We start from the raw sequence: 17,204 nt of genomic DNA, 5'->3' as shown, positions 1-17,204 counted from the left end.
GAACGGGGGGGGGGGGTGGTAAGTGAAGTTTTCCACAGTGCTCACCAAGCTCCTTCTGAAATAATGGCATTGGTGATGGTGGGCAAAAGGGAAAAAAAAAGAAGACGACAGCACTATCTAGAATGAAGAGGCAAATGTAAAGAGTCATAAAATGACACAAAGTACACTCAAAAATATAGCTCAAAGACGGTTACTGATTAAACAGAACTAAACAGTGTAGTAAATACCTCAAGAACACAATGATTTTAAATCAGAATTAAATAGCTGATAAGGAAGTTGAAATCCACTGTCAGTGCATACACAGCCAAATCCAATTTCAGTGCCTGCCAAATATATTCACTTCTGTTAACAGAGAAATTTAAAGCGTTGCATGCATCCTTGAGGGGTAACACACTCCTTTCCCACGATTTCAAGGTTAGGATGGCAAAAGCAATTTTTTAAATAAATTACTGGAGAATGTTGAAAAAAGTGTTTTAAACTGGCAGAAATATATAAAATATGGGAATGAAACTCCATAGTTAAATTGTTTAAGTATATATCCACTGATGAAAATCATCAAATCCTTTTTTTCACTTGGCAATTTTTGCTAATCACTTATTGATATTCTAGTTGAACACCACAACTCACAGGTGAAAGTAGTTCCGTTTCTTTAAAAAACCCCAAAACCCTGTATTAACATGGTGACATTCAAAGTCAATCAATCAAGTTGATTGTAATTCAAAATATTCTTTGCCTGCTTTGAAATAGTAATTTTTCTCACCTTTCGTCTGCACAACCAATTTTTAACCAGCTTAACTAAACATCCATTTAGTTAAATCACTGCAGCTTTTGTTTGTGGACTCTCTCATCCTGGTTTACAACCAGATATGTCCGTTTGTCTGTGCAATTTGACTCAAAGAACCAAACAATAGGATCCTGGTTTAAAAGCATGCACACACAAAAGCTCTACTGCTTTCATTCAAAACAAAATAAAAATCCTGTCTTCACCTACACAAATACATTTTTGTGCCTATACCAAGCCCCTGAATGAGCTTTGCTAAATTTTGGTTTAGTGACATAGATAATTTTGCCTTTTGATAGGGTAAATTTAATTTTAGGTCACTTGTTTGAATTGGTTTTAGGATTTTTCCCCAGTAGTTTATTCACAATGGAAGGAGGACACATAAATAAAGCCCCAGTGAGAAAATTATGCAAAAACACAGAGTAAGCACCTCACAAATTATACTAGTGACACTGAAAAAAGAATAAATAGACTGACCAACCCAAACAATATCCAACACAAGCGTACCAATTGCAAGCCCCTGCAAGGAGCGCTGAAAGAAAAATCAGTAGTTAAAGAAGCTAATTAGTAGTCAGTCTCATGTTTAAATAAGCCTGGAGCAACTTTCTATGGCAATTTTTGTGCTGCTGCTCAGACATGGTTAGTACAATCTGCCAATTCAGGGAGAGTTCTCTGAAAGGGTCTAACAGAGTTAAAAGTACAGATCCCAGACTTTTAATGGGATTTGTGCTCCCAAGTCATATAGATAGTTTTGGAAATCCCCACTTTCTAAATTGTTAATTCTAGCTATTTGGCTTTTTCTTTCCTTTTCATACACCGTATCAGTGGCACCTGGCCACTTCTCAGACAAAAATACATATTATATAATAATAGCTATATATATTCATATAATTTCTAGAAAACACCTTGATAATCAAAAGCTAAAGTTGAAACTTGACTTTTTTGTCTTCCATCCCCTAACTCGTGTACCTCATCAGGACTATTAACACCTACATGTGTAAAACTTTCATTTGATTCTCAATAGATATACCAATCTACAGAGCAAGAGGCCACCAGCAGTTTTGCATAAGAAACACCAATTAGCCAGCAGTCTGCAAAGAAAAGCAGCCCTTATGGTAGCTCTTTGTGGCTGCCTTTTCAATATTCAACCCAACGTTGAAAAAACAGGACAGGATTCCAAATGATAGGGCATTTGTTTTAAATATAAAATTAAGTATATATTTGTTATTTATGGAGAGAATTGGTCTGTAGATGAACACAGCTTCAGAATAAATACATACCTATGTCCTGCCTGGTAAAACCCCCAGAAAAACAAAAACAAACCCTTAGATGAGAGGTGCCCTGAGCTAACTAGAACCCCCTAATAGTGCAAACAATGTTGCAGCGATGCCTGGTTTTACCCTGGCATCTGCAAAAACAACAGAGCAACAGTTCACAAGCTTTCTGAGTGGCTAACATACACACACGCACACACACAGGTGGCACTGTGCTCCCTACAGCCATTGTTGTAACTTCGCCAAGTTTTTCTCCATCCACTGGATATTTAACTGAATTGTCTCAATAGCTTCTTCAACACAGTGAAGTTGAGAAGTGTTTTCCAATTTTGACTCAAAGAATGTCTTCACCTGCAGAGCAAGGAAAATGTGCATGTCATACTGAGAAATGTAGGACCAGCATACGCCAATCCTAAGTTAAGACCACGCAAGGAAAATTACAGGCTAACTGCTCAGAACTGAAAATGGGTAGAGATTAGGTTTCATGGAAATCATAGCAACTGCCTGCTTAGCTTCAATAAATTAACTCAATACCCCTTCATTCAAAGCAGAGTTTTTCAACTGGGGACATGTAGGCCACATGCAGCCCATGGACCCCTGAATCTGCCTCTCCCAGAGCCACATAAGCAGGGCAGGCCTGTTGGAAGGAAGTGTGCCATCTGGGTGTCAGGGAGGTGGGGGAAAGGAAGGACCAGAGGGTGCCATATGCTGCTAATGCTCCCTTTGTGCAAGTTGGGGGAGAAGGAGAAAATCCCAGGAGCCCAACCCTAGTGTATGGCTGGCACCGTACATGGACCTAGCAAAGGTGAACAGCCCCAGCTTAGAGCACAATTAAGTAGCAATCATAACATATTTTAAAGAAAAAAATGGCTTTTCAGTGAAGGATTCTGGTAAAGGATGTGATAAATGTGATTGCTTAAAAAGATTCTATCTAAGATGCCTTGAAAAACTACCTATCACTGATGTATGCAAACACCAAAACTTATAAAAGTAATTTCTAGAAGATGTTGCAAATGTTATGTACATGTAATTTATGTGCACTAGCCCATCAATTGCATGCACATGTTTTCTTGGACAATTTTAAAAGATGTTGACCATTAAGCATTTCACCAGAAGAAGTTCACCAGTTACATGAAAAACTATGGTGACATCTATACCACTTCTTCATACTCCTGGAATAGAGAATGTGGGAGAAAAAGGAGAAAAGTTGTGTCTGTAGCTGTTCTTCAGCTGCTACAATGGTCCTTTGGGTTCCTGCCAGCAAAGTGGCTTTTAGGTTGCTTCACGTTATGCCTGTGATATTCATGGTACCCACATGCTCCAGAATATGGAATAAAAAGCCACCTTTGTTCCCTTCTCCCCAGTGATAAAAATCACAGAAAGTTAGGGTTGGAAGGGATCTCAGAAGGTCATCTAGTCCAACCCCCTGCTTAAAGCAGGACCATCCCCAACTAGATCATCCCAGCCAAGGTTTTTGTCTACCTGGGTCTTAAAAACCTCCAAGGACACAGATTCCACAACCTCTCTGGGTAACCTGTTTCAGGGTTTTCCTACCCTCCTACCCTACTTCAGGACTTTGATCTCCATTTCCTTAATATACACCAAGTGCCCAATCTAAATAATGTGGACCAAAATAATTTCCTCTAATGACAGAGGCTGTTTCAGTATACATACTATCAGATTGACAATCAAGATGGCTAGCTCCTATCCCTAGTTCTGCAACATGCTTGCTCTGTAACCCTGAATCACGCATTTCCCTGTGGCTGTGTATATAGTACTAGAGATAGGACTCGTGACATACCACTGTATAAGGAGTATGTACTCCATGGTGAAATGCACTTTGTATTAACAGTAGGGATGTCATTTTTTGAGGAGAAACAAAGATTAGGCACCATGAATTTTATCCCACCAACCTCAAGTAGATGTGCCTCTGTTGAAAACTGGCAGGTTGACATTATAACAATGTTCTGGACAACAAACGATCCTAGATGGAATCTGAAATATGGAAGAAAAAAATTAACTCTTGGTAGCAACGTTATGATACAAGTTCAAATCATACACTCTATTAAAACTTCTCAGCTAGTAACAAACTTAAAATTGCAAAGAGCATCTAAGTCATTTAAGGTTTCCATGTCCCATTTTCAAAAATAACTTTGATAGTTAGAGGCCAAAGTTTTAAGAACATCTGAAAATGGGTTTGGGAAGCCAAAAAGATACACAGGCTTAACTTTTGGGGAAAAACTGTATTGCTTCATGACAAGCACTGGTATTTCAAATAAATGACATCTTGTTGTGCTCCCCCCACATCAAAATCCCAAAACCAAAAACAGAATAAACCCTTCACAGACCCAATGAATGTATCCCAAGATTTTATTTTTCAATGCATGTGAAAGCATATTAAGATCATTGTGGATATAAGATATAATGTTGTTCAACGAAGGAGAAATCCAGTATGCCCTAATGATTTATCATATTTATTTGCATACCTCACACCTCTAAATATAACACACACCTTGTTTGGGAAGGCAGAATACAGTGGGGGAGGCAGGAGCCAAACTGTTTAGAATCTGTTTCCTCATTTAAGACATATATAGCCCCAACTTTAGATTGACAATTTTGAGGGGAAAAGGTCAGCATGATATGTGAACAAATAAGGTAGATCATTAATGGAACTGAATAAGCTCTGATGTAACCTGGGAGATTAAGTTTAAATGAAAAGTCATTTTATACCAAGTTCCCCTTGAAAATGGCACTTAAGCAGTTTTGAAAATTTTACCCTAAGTCTTCTTAATATGTAGCTGGGTATTCATCATTCTGCCCAGGGAAAAACTTTATGTCTTATAAATGCTGTCCTTAACCCTTCATGCTCATGCCACCACTGTGACTTACTTCTGTGTAAGTTTTTCCCAGTTCTCTTTAACAAAGTCCCAGGCCAACAAATGTCCAGGAAAACTCTGGCTGATAGTTGCTATGATATGAGAAAGTTCTTGTGCCCTTATGTGGTCTCCCTCAAGGCTTGCTTGCATTAACCTAGGAAATAAAACATGAACAGTTTCACAGCTATTGAAACACTTCACAGACAAACTCCAGTGGTACTCACAGGTCACACTGATCAATTTGAAAAGATGTTACAACAGGCCAGTTGTTAGTTAACTATCAGCTTAACCAAGATACTAAATGGACATCAAGACAAGGTACAGGAGTGCTATTATCAGCTGTAAGCATCAGATGTAGGGCCCTATTTATTGCAAGGTGCTCAGTAATCTTAACATTCACTTAAGTTACTCAATTGCCATCACAATTCCCATCACTAAACCCACTGATGAAATGAGAAGTAACAATACTGGTTCCACAGCAGAGCGATTAGGAAAATCCTTTAAAGCCTATGCTACTTCTCCCAGACAGTCCTGTAGGTTGATTAGCTAATGTAGTTGTTGGAGATAATGCATCTTTCAGAAGGCAAGGTGGAAATTTTATCCATAGAAAGGAACTGTTATCTATTGTCTTAGTGCTTCATTATCAAGCAAACCCATACCTGGAAGCCTTCGTGCAATTTCTGATTAAAAGCTATTATGTGTTGATCGTCCCAGAGTGCAAAAAAATTTAGGCTGATTTTTCTTTTCTTATACCATAGTTTAGAATTTTGACTTCATATATCTACAATAATATAGGGATATTACCACAGATGTACACTTTTGTAAGTGAGAGAAATATAAGGACTTTTGTGTTCAAATTTATGGAAGCCTGGGCATAATTTTTGTCCATTTTTTGCTTTAATAGACAGATGCCTACTAAGATGTTCACACATAGTGCTAGTATGAAAACCACCACCACCAATAATTTTAAATGTTCTGAGAGCAAGGCAGGGACAATCCATGCTTGCAAAGATTCTTACTTCCTTAGTTTGCACATAATATAATCTTTTGGCTCTTTCATACCAGATCAGTTTTCGGACATCATCTGTCCTGGCTAGGGCTTCAAGCATTTTGCTCTTCTCAGCTTCAGAAGCTGAAAGTGTGTACATGGTTAAGAGGAATTCCCAGCCTTCTCTAGTTTTTGCTCCAGCCGTGAATATGATTTTCATAATGTCAGCAGGAACACTAGACAGGAAAAAAAGCAGAAGAACAGGCCTGCATGAGACAGCAGGAAAAAAATTCACTATATAAAAACATTATCTAAAATTGCAACAGTAATGCCTTTCATTAGAATGTTTAATCTGGTAGTGACTGTACATTTCTAAGACAAATGAATTCATGCTAAGGAAGGCACTATTCAGATTTCAGTTCACTGGGAAAGGACAGGTTACAGAATATATGGAATCAAAATTAAGGTTTAGATATTCTGTGACAAGAATCGTAGTTATTCTGCAGCAAAAATTCACATTGGTTCTAGACGGAGCAAGTTCTGAAAGATAAAGGTTAACTTTGATGCTGCAACTAGATAATTCTATCTTGAGCTTGCAGCTTAGGAAACTGGGATGGAAACAATTTGTTGCTGGTCTTACAGTTGCATTAAAAGTGGAAATAATATGTTTTCGCTTTAATTTAGTTTCTCTCTTGGCCTGTGCCATAATAAAAAAATTGGAGGAAATTCAGCAAAAATTGTCAAACGAAGTATAGCCTCCCTAGTTAGGAACCTTCTTCAGAATAACAGGTAAGCATGTAACTAAAGGAATCTCAGTCTAACTTTTTTATACCTGACTGTACCATTAGAATCCTTCCATTTTTTAAACCAGTCAGTGGCAGTGGTGCTACAGGTTCCCAAATTATGGGCGCAGGCAAAGGATAACAATGTTGACCGCAGTTCTCGTTCAGATAGGGTTCCATTGTCAGTCCAAGTTTGGTGATCAATTTTGTTTCCAAGCAGCTTTACTACTCTGTTCTAAGAGTTGAAAGAAAGATGGAGAGAGAGTACAATATTAAAGTAAAGATAAACTTTCCAGAGAGGAATTCATATATGAGATCAGCAAGTAATGAGAGGGTACAACTACTGTTCATGAATATACATGAGAAACTTTATACGGTCAGCTTAGATTTATTCAAAGGTGCTGGAAGTCAGCTTCTGAGCATCTAATTATTAAGACTGGTCTATGCGCTAAGTGCCACAGATTAACTCAAGGTTATTTTAAAATGATTTAATTAAAACAATATAAATGCTTGTGTAGACAATCTTCATTTGATTTAAAGCTAGATTGTATCATTTTAGTTTTGGACTAGTAAGTTTCCAGGTGGATGCTGATCTAATACCATTTTACATATCTCTTTATCTACGCAGTTAGTATAATAAGGTATTGTTTGTAAATCCTTTGACTAAATACTAAATAGCAAAACAGTTAGGGTCCCTCTAAATGTTACAGGTATTGCAATTAACTAGTTAACAGAGCAATTACCTTGAGACCAGCTACATATGAAAAGTACTTATGCCATAAAAAGCTCCAACCAGCTATAATGTTAGACTTGAAAATGTGTACTAACTTTATAGCTGGTTGCTTCAATTTGCAGGTATAAGAGGGTCTTCCTCCATGGCTGGGAGCCCTGTCAGCTGACAAGGCTCCCAGACACAGAGGTGCACCATGCCCAGCTGGGGCTGGGAATTCTACGACTAAGGGGACTCTCAGACCCAGCAGCTGAGGACACAACTTGATCTGGGTTTCAGCAGCTGCAGGGCACAGCTATGATCTCCCAGCCCCAGGGGTGTGTGGAGGCTCTGGGACTGGGATATCATAGCTGCTGTGGTCTTCTAGTTCTGGGGGGTACATGAAACCCTCTGGGCTGGAAGTTCACAGCTTCCATGATCTCTCAGCCTTGGGGTCTGTGAAACCCTTGGGAATGCGCAATTTCACAATCACATCTCTTGCCACACATGTGGCATAGCAGGAGGCACAACTATGTGGATCACACATTATATCCCATTGTACCTTTACCAGCAAGTGAGGCACTTAGTAACAGTGGGCTATTACTTCTTTCTTAATATTTCTTTAATTCAACATTTACCAAAAGCAGTTGAAAACATAAGTAGTAAGAAGTAAAACAGCCATGTGCCAAGGAACTAATTTTTACTATCTGGCTGGGGTTTTCATACTCCTCTGTTGCTTTGTAGTATAAGACAATAAATGCTATTCTCAGACCTCTGACTGGAATGAACAGCTTTGAGAATGAACACCTTTCAATGGTCTGTTGTTTGGTTTACAGGTCCATACCTGCTTAAAGTACCCTATTGCTCAATGGAAAGTAAACATGTGAATAATGAAAGTTGCTGTAAATAATGAATGAGGGCTAACACATTAAAATTTAAATTGAGAGCTGGGTGTTCTGCTACAAATAAATGAAACTGTCAGGATTTAGAATCTCTCAGCCAGCTTTGGGGACTTCTGAAATAGTAAAAACAGACATCATCTCCCCTTTCTGCAGTAAAAAGTCAAGATTATAACCAAGGGTATTCATAATATTTAGAAAATATTTTGGCTTGTCATTTGTATTATGGTGGTGCCTGGCAGCCATTATCATTGACTAAGATCTCATCATGTGAAGAACTGTGCAAACACAGAATAATAAGTCCCATAGTTAAGAATCCCACTGTTCTTTGGTATTACTTAAGGCAAACAAATTAGCCTTAAGTCCACATCAATTAGAATTGAATATTCCTTCTTTAAGTATCCCAGAAAATAATCTAATAGTGACTTGCATATAGCCTACTATTGCAAACACTGTTTCTAAAAACAGAGAGACTTACCACTACTCTTCCTGCAAGTTCCTGCATTCCCCTTTTTTCTAGGAGGCTGTAGATGAGATTCAGTTGGAACAAAGCTTGAGAGATTGGTACTGTGCTGTCCTCTTTTGGTAGGTAATCAATCAGGTCAAAGGCTTTTGTCAGAGGCACCTTTCCTAGGCTAAAAGATTAATAAACACAAAAGGAATAAAAATGGACTCAGAAACAAAGACTTGCTGGTGAAATGAAATTTGACAGCTGGCATATACCTTCTGAAAATATCCTACAATATCCCTGATTAAATTACAAGAGAGTTGCATTGTAAGCTGAAGAAGTGAAAGATAAATAGTTTTTACATTTTATAGACAAGTTTTAGTGCTCTTGTCATTTTAAATATGATAACAGTGGTAAAAAACACGTCTTCAATTAGTGGACAGAACAAAATAAAAGATGCAGCATGGCAACAACTGTAAACATTTTTACCAAACAGAATTACTCTGATCAAGGAAGCAGCTGACAGAAAGACCACCCAGAACAATACAACTTAATCTAGCTTTGATGCCAACAGAGAGAAAGCATGAGCCATTAAAACATTAACATGTGAGGTAACTATCTTATTTCTCATAGTTTCATAGTAGGTAGGGTTGGAAAGGACCTGAGCAGATCATCAAGTCTGACCCCCTGCCCTGGGCAGAAAAAAATGCTGGCGTCAAACAACCCCAGCTAGGTGATTATCTAGCCACTTTTTAAAGACCCCCAGGGTAGGAGTGAGCACCACTTCCCTTGGAAGTTGGTTCCAGATCCTAGCCACCCTGACTGTGAAGTAGTGCCTCCCGATATCTAACCTGAATCTATTCTCGGTCAACTTATGGCCATTCTTCCTTTTGCCAGTTTGTAGATAGCCACCAGATCCCCCCTCAGCCTTCTCTTGTGGAGGCTGAACAGGTTCAGGTCCCTTAACCTCTCCTCATAGGGCCTGCCCTGCTGACTCCTGTTCATGCAGGTGGCCCTCCTCTGGACCTCTCCATGTTGTCCACATCCCTCCTGAAGTGCGGCGCCCAGAACTGGATGCAGTATTCCAACTGCAGCCTGACCAATGTCATATACAGGGAGAGGATCACCTCCTTGGACCTACTCGTGATGCATCTGTGGATGCATGACAAGGTGCGGTTAGCCTTCCTGACTGCGTCCCCACATTGGCGGCCCATGTTCATTTTGGAATCAATAATGACTCCAAGATCCTTTTCTGCCTCTGTGCTGATGAGAAGGGAGTTCCCCAGCCTATAGGTATGCTGCTGGTTCTTCCTCCCTAGGTGCATCACCTTGTACTTGTCAGTACTGAATCCCATCCTGTTCTCATCAGCCTACCCCTGTAACCTGTCTAAATCTAGCTGCAGCCCGTCCCTCTCCTCCAGCGTGCCCACTTCTCCCCATATCTTAGTGTCATCCGCGAATTTGAACAAGGTGCTTTTTCACCCCCCATCCAAGTCGCTGATGAAGATGTTGGACAATGCGGGCCCGAGGACCAAGCCCTGAGGGACCCCACTGCCCACATTCCTCCAGGTTGAAAAAGACCCATCCACCACCACTCTCTGGGTGCAGCCCTCCAGCCAATTTGCGACCCATCTGACTGGGTAGGCATCAACGCCACAGTCGCCTAATTTCTTAATGAGAATGGGGTGAGAGACAGTGTCGAAGGCCTTCCTAAAGTCCAGAAAGACTACATCCACTGCAACACCTGCATCCAAGGCTTTTGTGACCTGGTCATAGAAGGTCACCAGGTTGGTCTGACAGGACCTGCCTCAAATGAACCCATATTGGTTGCCCTAAGCATGATCTCCCCTGCTGGCCCCTTGCAGATGTGCTCCTGCATAATTTTCTCAGAGCTTCCCCACGACTGAGGTAAGACTAACAGGTCCGTAGTTTCTTGGGTCCTCCTTCCTTTCTTGAAAATGAGGTCCACATTGGCCCTTTTCCAGTCCTACGGCACCTCGCCAGAGCACCATGAGTGCTCATAAAGCCATGCCAGGGGTCCCACAATGACCTCTGCTACTTCCCTCAGCACTCTGGGGTGGAGATTGTCAGGACCTGCTGATTTGAACACGTCTAGACACACCAGAAGTTTCCTGACTAAGTTCTCACTGACCCCGGGCCTGGCAGCACCTCCCCTGGGTCCATCAGGGATCCCAGTGGGGGGGATGCCCCCAGTCCCTGCTCAGAAAAATGGAGGCAAAGAACTCTCCCATGCAGCAAGTACTTCACATTCCATAATAGGAATATGAAGTAAAGCTAGGTTGGGAGGTTGTGGATTCTCTCTCACTGGACGTTTTTAAAAATATGGTACACAAATTCATAGAATCATAGAAAAGTAGGTTTGGAAGGGACCTCCACAGGTTGTGTAATCCAACCCCCTGCTTAAAGCAGGGTCATCCCTATACAAACTACCCTAGACAGTGGATTTGTATACCCTCTTTGCAAAACTACAGTCAAGCCTGATAAAACACAAGACTAACACCATAACCTGCTACAGGTATAGCAGGGGGACCACAGCAGCTGCTGTAAAGGTTGCTAATATATGCTCAAGACTGTGGGGCCGAGTTGTACTGCTACTCAGCATGTCCACAAGTGGTGGATAGTGAAATGAACTTCTGGGAAGGTTAGCTGTGAAATAAGCAAAGGTAGCTCTGATGAATAAGCAATTGTGGACCAAGCAGTGGTAGCACCACCAGAATGTGTCAAGGACAGCAAATGGCAATGCTTTCCTTCCTGAAAAGCCACGCATATCCTTTGATGGTGCTGTGACACTGTGAGTACAGGCTGTCATTATAATAAGCCTATCCAGCCCCCTGCCATGGGTCTACAAGTTCTCAACAATGGATCAGCAGAAGATGTTAGAATCTCAACAGTTGCAAAGGCAGATGAAGGCTGCAGCGGAACGAGATCCCCAGTTGTCTTGGTTTCCTTGCCACTGAATCAAGGTCCCGTTCCATCAAAAGCCACGTGGAAGCTGATATGCAACACTTTCTCCACGATAAAAGAAGTTACGCACAGGCATGAAAACAGTTTTTCCAGCACATTCCTCAAGTCCTTTGACGACCAGCTAATGGTGATGGGAGCAGGATTGTGAGGTCTGGAAGATCCTAGTCACAAACTGGCATGAAAGTGGCAGTTACAAGAAGTCGCCTGGCACTTGGACAAAGACAGGAATGTGATTTGGCAGCTGTAACTCACTGAGCAGCCCGCTTCAGGATCCACTCTGGTCACCCCACATGGGGAGGGGACTATGAAAGATGCCCTAGCCCATCTCAAACAGTATTCTGTATTTTTTCCTGACTGGATAACCGCATCCAGTGGGATCACCTTTATTGCAATTGAAAGTACCAGAGAAGAGACACCGTCATTTTCAGCACGTGGAACATCAAGACCCCATGGACAACCCTAATAGTGAAAGCCCAGAGCACTGCACTGCAATCATGGCCTGAGAACTCAGGTGACACACCATCAATGTAGCTGCACAAAGCAAGACCTGGTGAGCAGGAGATGGGCAGCTCAAAGAACATGGAAGCAGCTATACCTTCTTTTGGAAGGGTAAACAGCAAGGAGAACCCCGACTTCACAGAATTGTTTTTGCTATTGAGAATAAACTTATAAACCAAGTCAATAAGTTCTCTGTTAGAATTAATGAGCACCTCATGACTCTGGCGTCACCAGCGTGCATGTCCCAACTCTTGACGTTGCCGACGAAACCAAGGAAGAATTCAACACCAACCTTGACCGAGTGCTTTCTGACATCCTGAAGGGAGACGGACTTGTTCTTCTCAGTGATTTCAACACCAGAGTCAGAAAAGACTCTAACCTCTGGAATGGAGCCATCAACAAGGAAGGAGTTGGAAAAGTCAACTCCAGTGGCATCCTCCTTTTGACCAAATGTGCGGAACATGTACTCACCATCACCAACACCCTGTTCCACCAGAAAAACAGGAACAAGACATCATGGTAACACCCACAATTAAAGCATTCACACCTGACTGACTACACCATTGTCCATGCCCAGGATCAAAGACATCCGCATCACCCAAGCTATGTTAGGAGCTGATGATTGCTGGCTGGACTGACCACCGACTCTTCCACTCAGTTATGTCGTTCAAACTGGCTCCCAAACGATGGCTGGAGCAAAAGCAAAGCCAAAAGAAGATCATCACAGAAGGATTCAAGGACCCAAGCAAAAGAGACCTCTTTCACCAGTGCCTCAATGAAAACCTGGTGAATTCCAATCAACAACAATGGGAGAAAAAGTCACCAGTATGTGCGGTGCCCTTAATGGCACCGTTATCAGCACCTGTGAAGAGACAGTTGGATGCTCTACCAAGAAACATCAAGACTGGCTTAATGAGAATTCCTGAGAGATTCAAAACTTGATGAACTGCAAGTGTAAGGCCTTTTGTGCTTGGCAAAATGACACTAACTCCAAGCAAAAGAAGCTGAATCTCTAATACGCCAAAGCAGAGATCCAGAGGACCTGTAATAAGAAGAACAAATGGTAGAAAGACAAGACTAAGGAGATTCAACATCTTGTTTTCATCCACAATGTGTGGTTTCTTCAGTACCACCAAAGCCATCTACGGTCCAAGCACTCAGGCACCAACCACCTTGAGACGTAAGAACAGAGGAGACCTAATCAAGGAAAGAGGAACCATCAGTTGGAAGGAGCATTTTCAAAATCTTCTCAAGCAAGATTCTGTTGTTGACGAAAGTGTTCTCAACTCCACCCAACAACAGCAAGTAGAGATGATCTCGGAATCAACCCTTGATGAGGTAAGGAAAGCCATCAAGCAGATGAAGAACAACAAGGCATCTAGAGAGGATGGAATCCTTATGGAAATCTTCAAGGAGGGGGGAGAGGAGCTCACATCACAGCTTCATGCCCTCCATCTTAAGGATCTCGAATGATGAGGAAATCCCAGATAATCTCAGGGATGCCATGATTGGATAATCTTCAAGAAAGAAGACAAGTCCAATTGTAGAAACTACAGAGGGATCACCTTGCTGTCCACCACAGGAAAGATCATTGCAAGGACCCTCCTGAACCGTCTCCTTCCGCTTGCTGAAGAGCTCCTCCCAGAATCTCAGTGTGGGTTTAAGGCAGGGATGGGCAATTATTTATGCTGGAGAGATGCTTAATGAGTTTGGGTGAGTTGTCAAGGGCTGCAAGGGTAGCCCCACCCCCTGACAGATGCCCTGGCCCCCTGGTCACCATCTTGGGACCGTAAGTCCTGCCTCTAACCCCTGACTTTGGCACCAGAAGTCCCTCTCTTGCCTGCAAAAGTACTTCGGGGGGGGAAGAGGTTGCCACCTTTGAACCAGAAAAAAAAAAATCATATATTAAAAGTCAAACATCTACTATAACATATTTTAATTTTATTACAAAAAATATTTTTGTCATGATTTGTGTTTGTGTTGTATATATAAAGATAATTGCGTAATAGTTCAAAAACAAAGCCTTACTCTTGTATATTTGGGGGGAGTGTGTGGGGTGTGGTTGGCAGTGGCTATATGTGTATGGTGTGTGTGCAGAGTTTGTGAGAGGGTGTGGCTGTGTGTGGGGTGGTGTAGGGTATGTTGCGAGGGGTGTTTGTGTGGGGGTGTTTTGGGGCAGAGTGTGGTTGAACCTCTGCTTGAACAGCTCCAGTGATGGAGGGTTCACAACTTCCCTACGCAGTCTAATTCCACTGCCTCACTGTTCTAACAGTAACAACATTTTTCCTGATATCCAATCTAAGATACCCAATTTGCATTGATCTGGTCTCAGAGCAGAGGGTTGTACTGGATGATCTCTTGATGTCCCTTCCAGTCCTACATATCTAAGAAAGAAAATATTATCCTCAGAACCAGGACCTACTGGTGTCGTTTGCAATACAAAAGGGACAGACACCAGCATGAAATGAATGGAGACCAACATCTGACATGTTTTCATTGAAACCCCAGTGAAACAGAGATATAAAGAGTTTAGTGGCAGTTGAACTTATATATCTTTAAAGCAATTTCTTCCAATGTACTTAAATACAATTAGTCTTTGACTTGACCTAACCTAAAACAAAAAAGCAACCCCCCAGCACCACAACACCATAAATCAAATCAACTGCTGCCTAGTACAAAGCACTACCCTGCAAGGCTGAAGATATTGTTGATCAGATTGGCTCGGTCTTTTGGCCCGAGAGCAGTGTGATCTCTTTGCAGCAGGTCAATCAGAATCTGCCAGTCCTCTTCAGCATAGTGCACTATGTAGTAGCCATTCATGTCCACATTGAACTTCACCCATTCAACCTCTTCCGACAGTTCAATTTTAGCTAATTGAAAGACAAAAACAGATATTATGTTAAACTGATATTCTCCAAAACCTGTTTTCTAATTCAATGTCTCTAGAGCAGTAAATGATCTGGATCCAGGTTGTCCAAGAAGTCAATTCTCTTCTCAGTTCCCAACTTTCCATTCTCCCAATTCTCCTCCCAACTGCAAAAACACACAGTCAGTGTGTTATATCATGGGAATTTGTCTGGTAAGAGAAGTGGTGTTCAGGTCAGAATTATACTTTTCTCCCACCTTCACTCCTTTGTCTGCTAGACTTAACAGGGCCACAATTTGCCACTAATTATACCCAGGCACTCCCAGAGGATTATCTGAACAAAGAACATAACCAATTAGGCAACGTAGGGCAAGTTTAGTCTCTTCACTACAATGTCAAGAATGGATTCAGTTACAACATGTAAACTTCTGAAACCTAGGCCCCTGCCACACATTACACTTAAGATGTGTTTAACCATTTAATCACATCTTAAGTTTTAACCCAGGTACACTTTAAAGTAATTAGTGGCATCATAAAACAAGGAATAAGCCACAAAGTTATTCTGCAAGAAAAACGTAATAACTTGGTGGCTGATTCCCATCACACCATTAACTGAACGTGTGGCCAGGTGCACCCCGTGACTAGGAGCTCTGTCAGCTGATCGGGGCTTCCAGCTGTGTGGGGTGCACCATATGCTCCCGCAGCTGGGAGCCTCACAAGCTGATGGGGCTCCCAACTCTGGGGACACACCATGGCAGCAGGAGGCAGGTTACCTTATCCCCCCCTCTACTGACTGCACTCCCACCATCTTCCCTTCTACTGCCTCCGTATCCCCCACAACCATCCTACCCCCCTACCATCTCCCCCACCACAGCAATGAGGAGTGGAAAGCAACCAATTTAAGATGACCTTCCAATAATTAGATTAAACCTATACACAGAAATGTATAACAAATTTTTAATTTTCCATGTATAGAATCTAATTATTGGGATGAAAACCTAAATTCACCTTGGTTTTGCATAAATATGGTAGTAACAGTTATAGCCCTTTAATACAGCTGCAGATACTATTAGAGAGATCACTGGCTCTGCTGTTACTAAAGTACTGTACAGCTTCCACAAGCAGTTTCTGATAAGAACCACCCTTACAGTAAAAGAAACATTAAGGTAAACCAGATACCTTCTACCTTTATCAGAATTGTTTAAAAGAAATTGATTCAGGAAACTTAGTTTCAGATTCTGATAACTAAATCACAGTCACGTAAATCACATGTTCTACTGCAAAATAATTCACATGCTCTACTGTATAACAGTAGTGAGGAACTTAAGCAATTACACATGAAGTTACCATGCTAATGCTCCATTCCCGAAACAAAAATAGCATACATTTTACATACAAGATTAAGAAAAAAATACTTCCATGATAATTTATGTTATTAAATGCCTGAAATGCCAGATTCTGACACTAAGCAAGTGGGCTGCAACTCAAGAGTTCTGCTAAGAAGAAAAAAAAAATCCTCACCCATGAGCACTAATTCTATGGCCCATTTTTCAGGTCTAGAACAATCCCCACAGCTCCCAGTTACAAAGCAATCATTGTAATAGTAATCCACTGGTTCCATTTCACCCACAACTCTCCCCAACAAAAAACCCCAAACAAACAAAAACCAAAACTTCTATAACATGCAAATACAGACAGAATATGGATGGCGCACAGTTTCACAGCACAGATAGCATGGATCTACACTGTACAGACTCATTGCATCCACGTGTCGATTTTAAATTCTGGGTGCCTTGTTAAATTTGGATTGTGCTTTTTAGAATATTAAAGCCATTACAGTATAGTAGATGCACTCCCTGCTGCCTGCCGCCACCCCCATCACCTCATGTTAAATGGGGGGGGGAAAAAACCCTGCCTTGGATTACAGTAAATATGGTCCTTGATTAATAACTGTGATGAAGCAAAGTGCAGATACATAAAATTAACTTGGTTTTTCAATTTGTCAGGTAGCAATCAACTTTTTAACTATCATGTCAAATGACAAAGATCCAGAAACAGCTCAGTGGAACTGAATAATGCCATTGTCAAAACAAAACAA

The 17,204-nt window shown here is 41.3% G+C and overlaps 1 protein-coding gene across 1 annotated transcript in view; it reads right to left on the bottom strand.

Moving 5' to 3' along the window:
• Window positions 1–612: 612 nt before the first annotated feature.
• Window positions 613–17,204, bottom strand: part of LNPEP (leucyl and cystinyl aminopeptidase) — a 92,481-nt gene continuing 75,889 nt past the window's right edge. Inside the window, exons 12-18 of the mRNA XM_019517200.1 lie at window positions 14,927–15,110; window positions 8,788–8,944; window positions 6,752–6,936; window positions 5,994–6,155; window positions 4,945–5,085; window positions 3,969–4,050; window positions 613–2,406 (exon numbers count right to left, since the gene is read on the bottom strand). Coding sequence (XP_019372745.1) covers window positions 2,275–2,406; window positions 3,969–4,050; window positions 4,945–5,085; window positions 5,994–6,155; window positions 6,752–6,936; window positions 8,788–8,944; window positions 14,927–15,110 — 1,043 coding nt within the window. The 3' untranslated portion in view covers window positions 613–2,274. The remainder of the gene's footprint in view (window positions 2,407–3,968; window positions 4,051–4,944; window positions 5,086–5,993; window positions 6,156–6,751; window positions 6,937–8,787; window positions 8,945–14,926; window positions 15,111–17,204) is intronic.

The sequence above is a fragment of the Gavialis gangeticus genome, unplaced genomic scaffold, assembly GCF_001723915.1.
Source record: "Gavialis gangeticus isolate Ggan-Ray unplaced genomic scaffold, GavGan_comp1, whole genome shotgun sequence".
Lineage (NCBI taxonomy): Eukaryota > Metazoa > Chordata > Crocodylia > Gavialidae > Gavialis > Gavialis gangeticus.
This window is presented reverse-complemented; position numbering and strand designations above follow the sequence as displayed.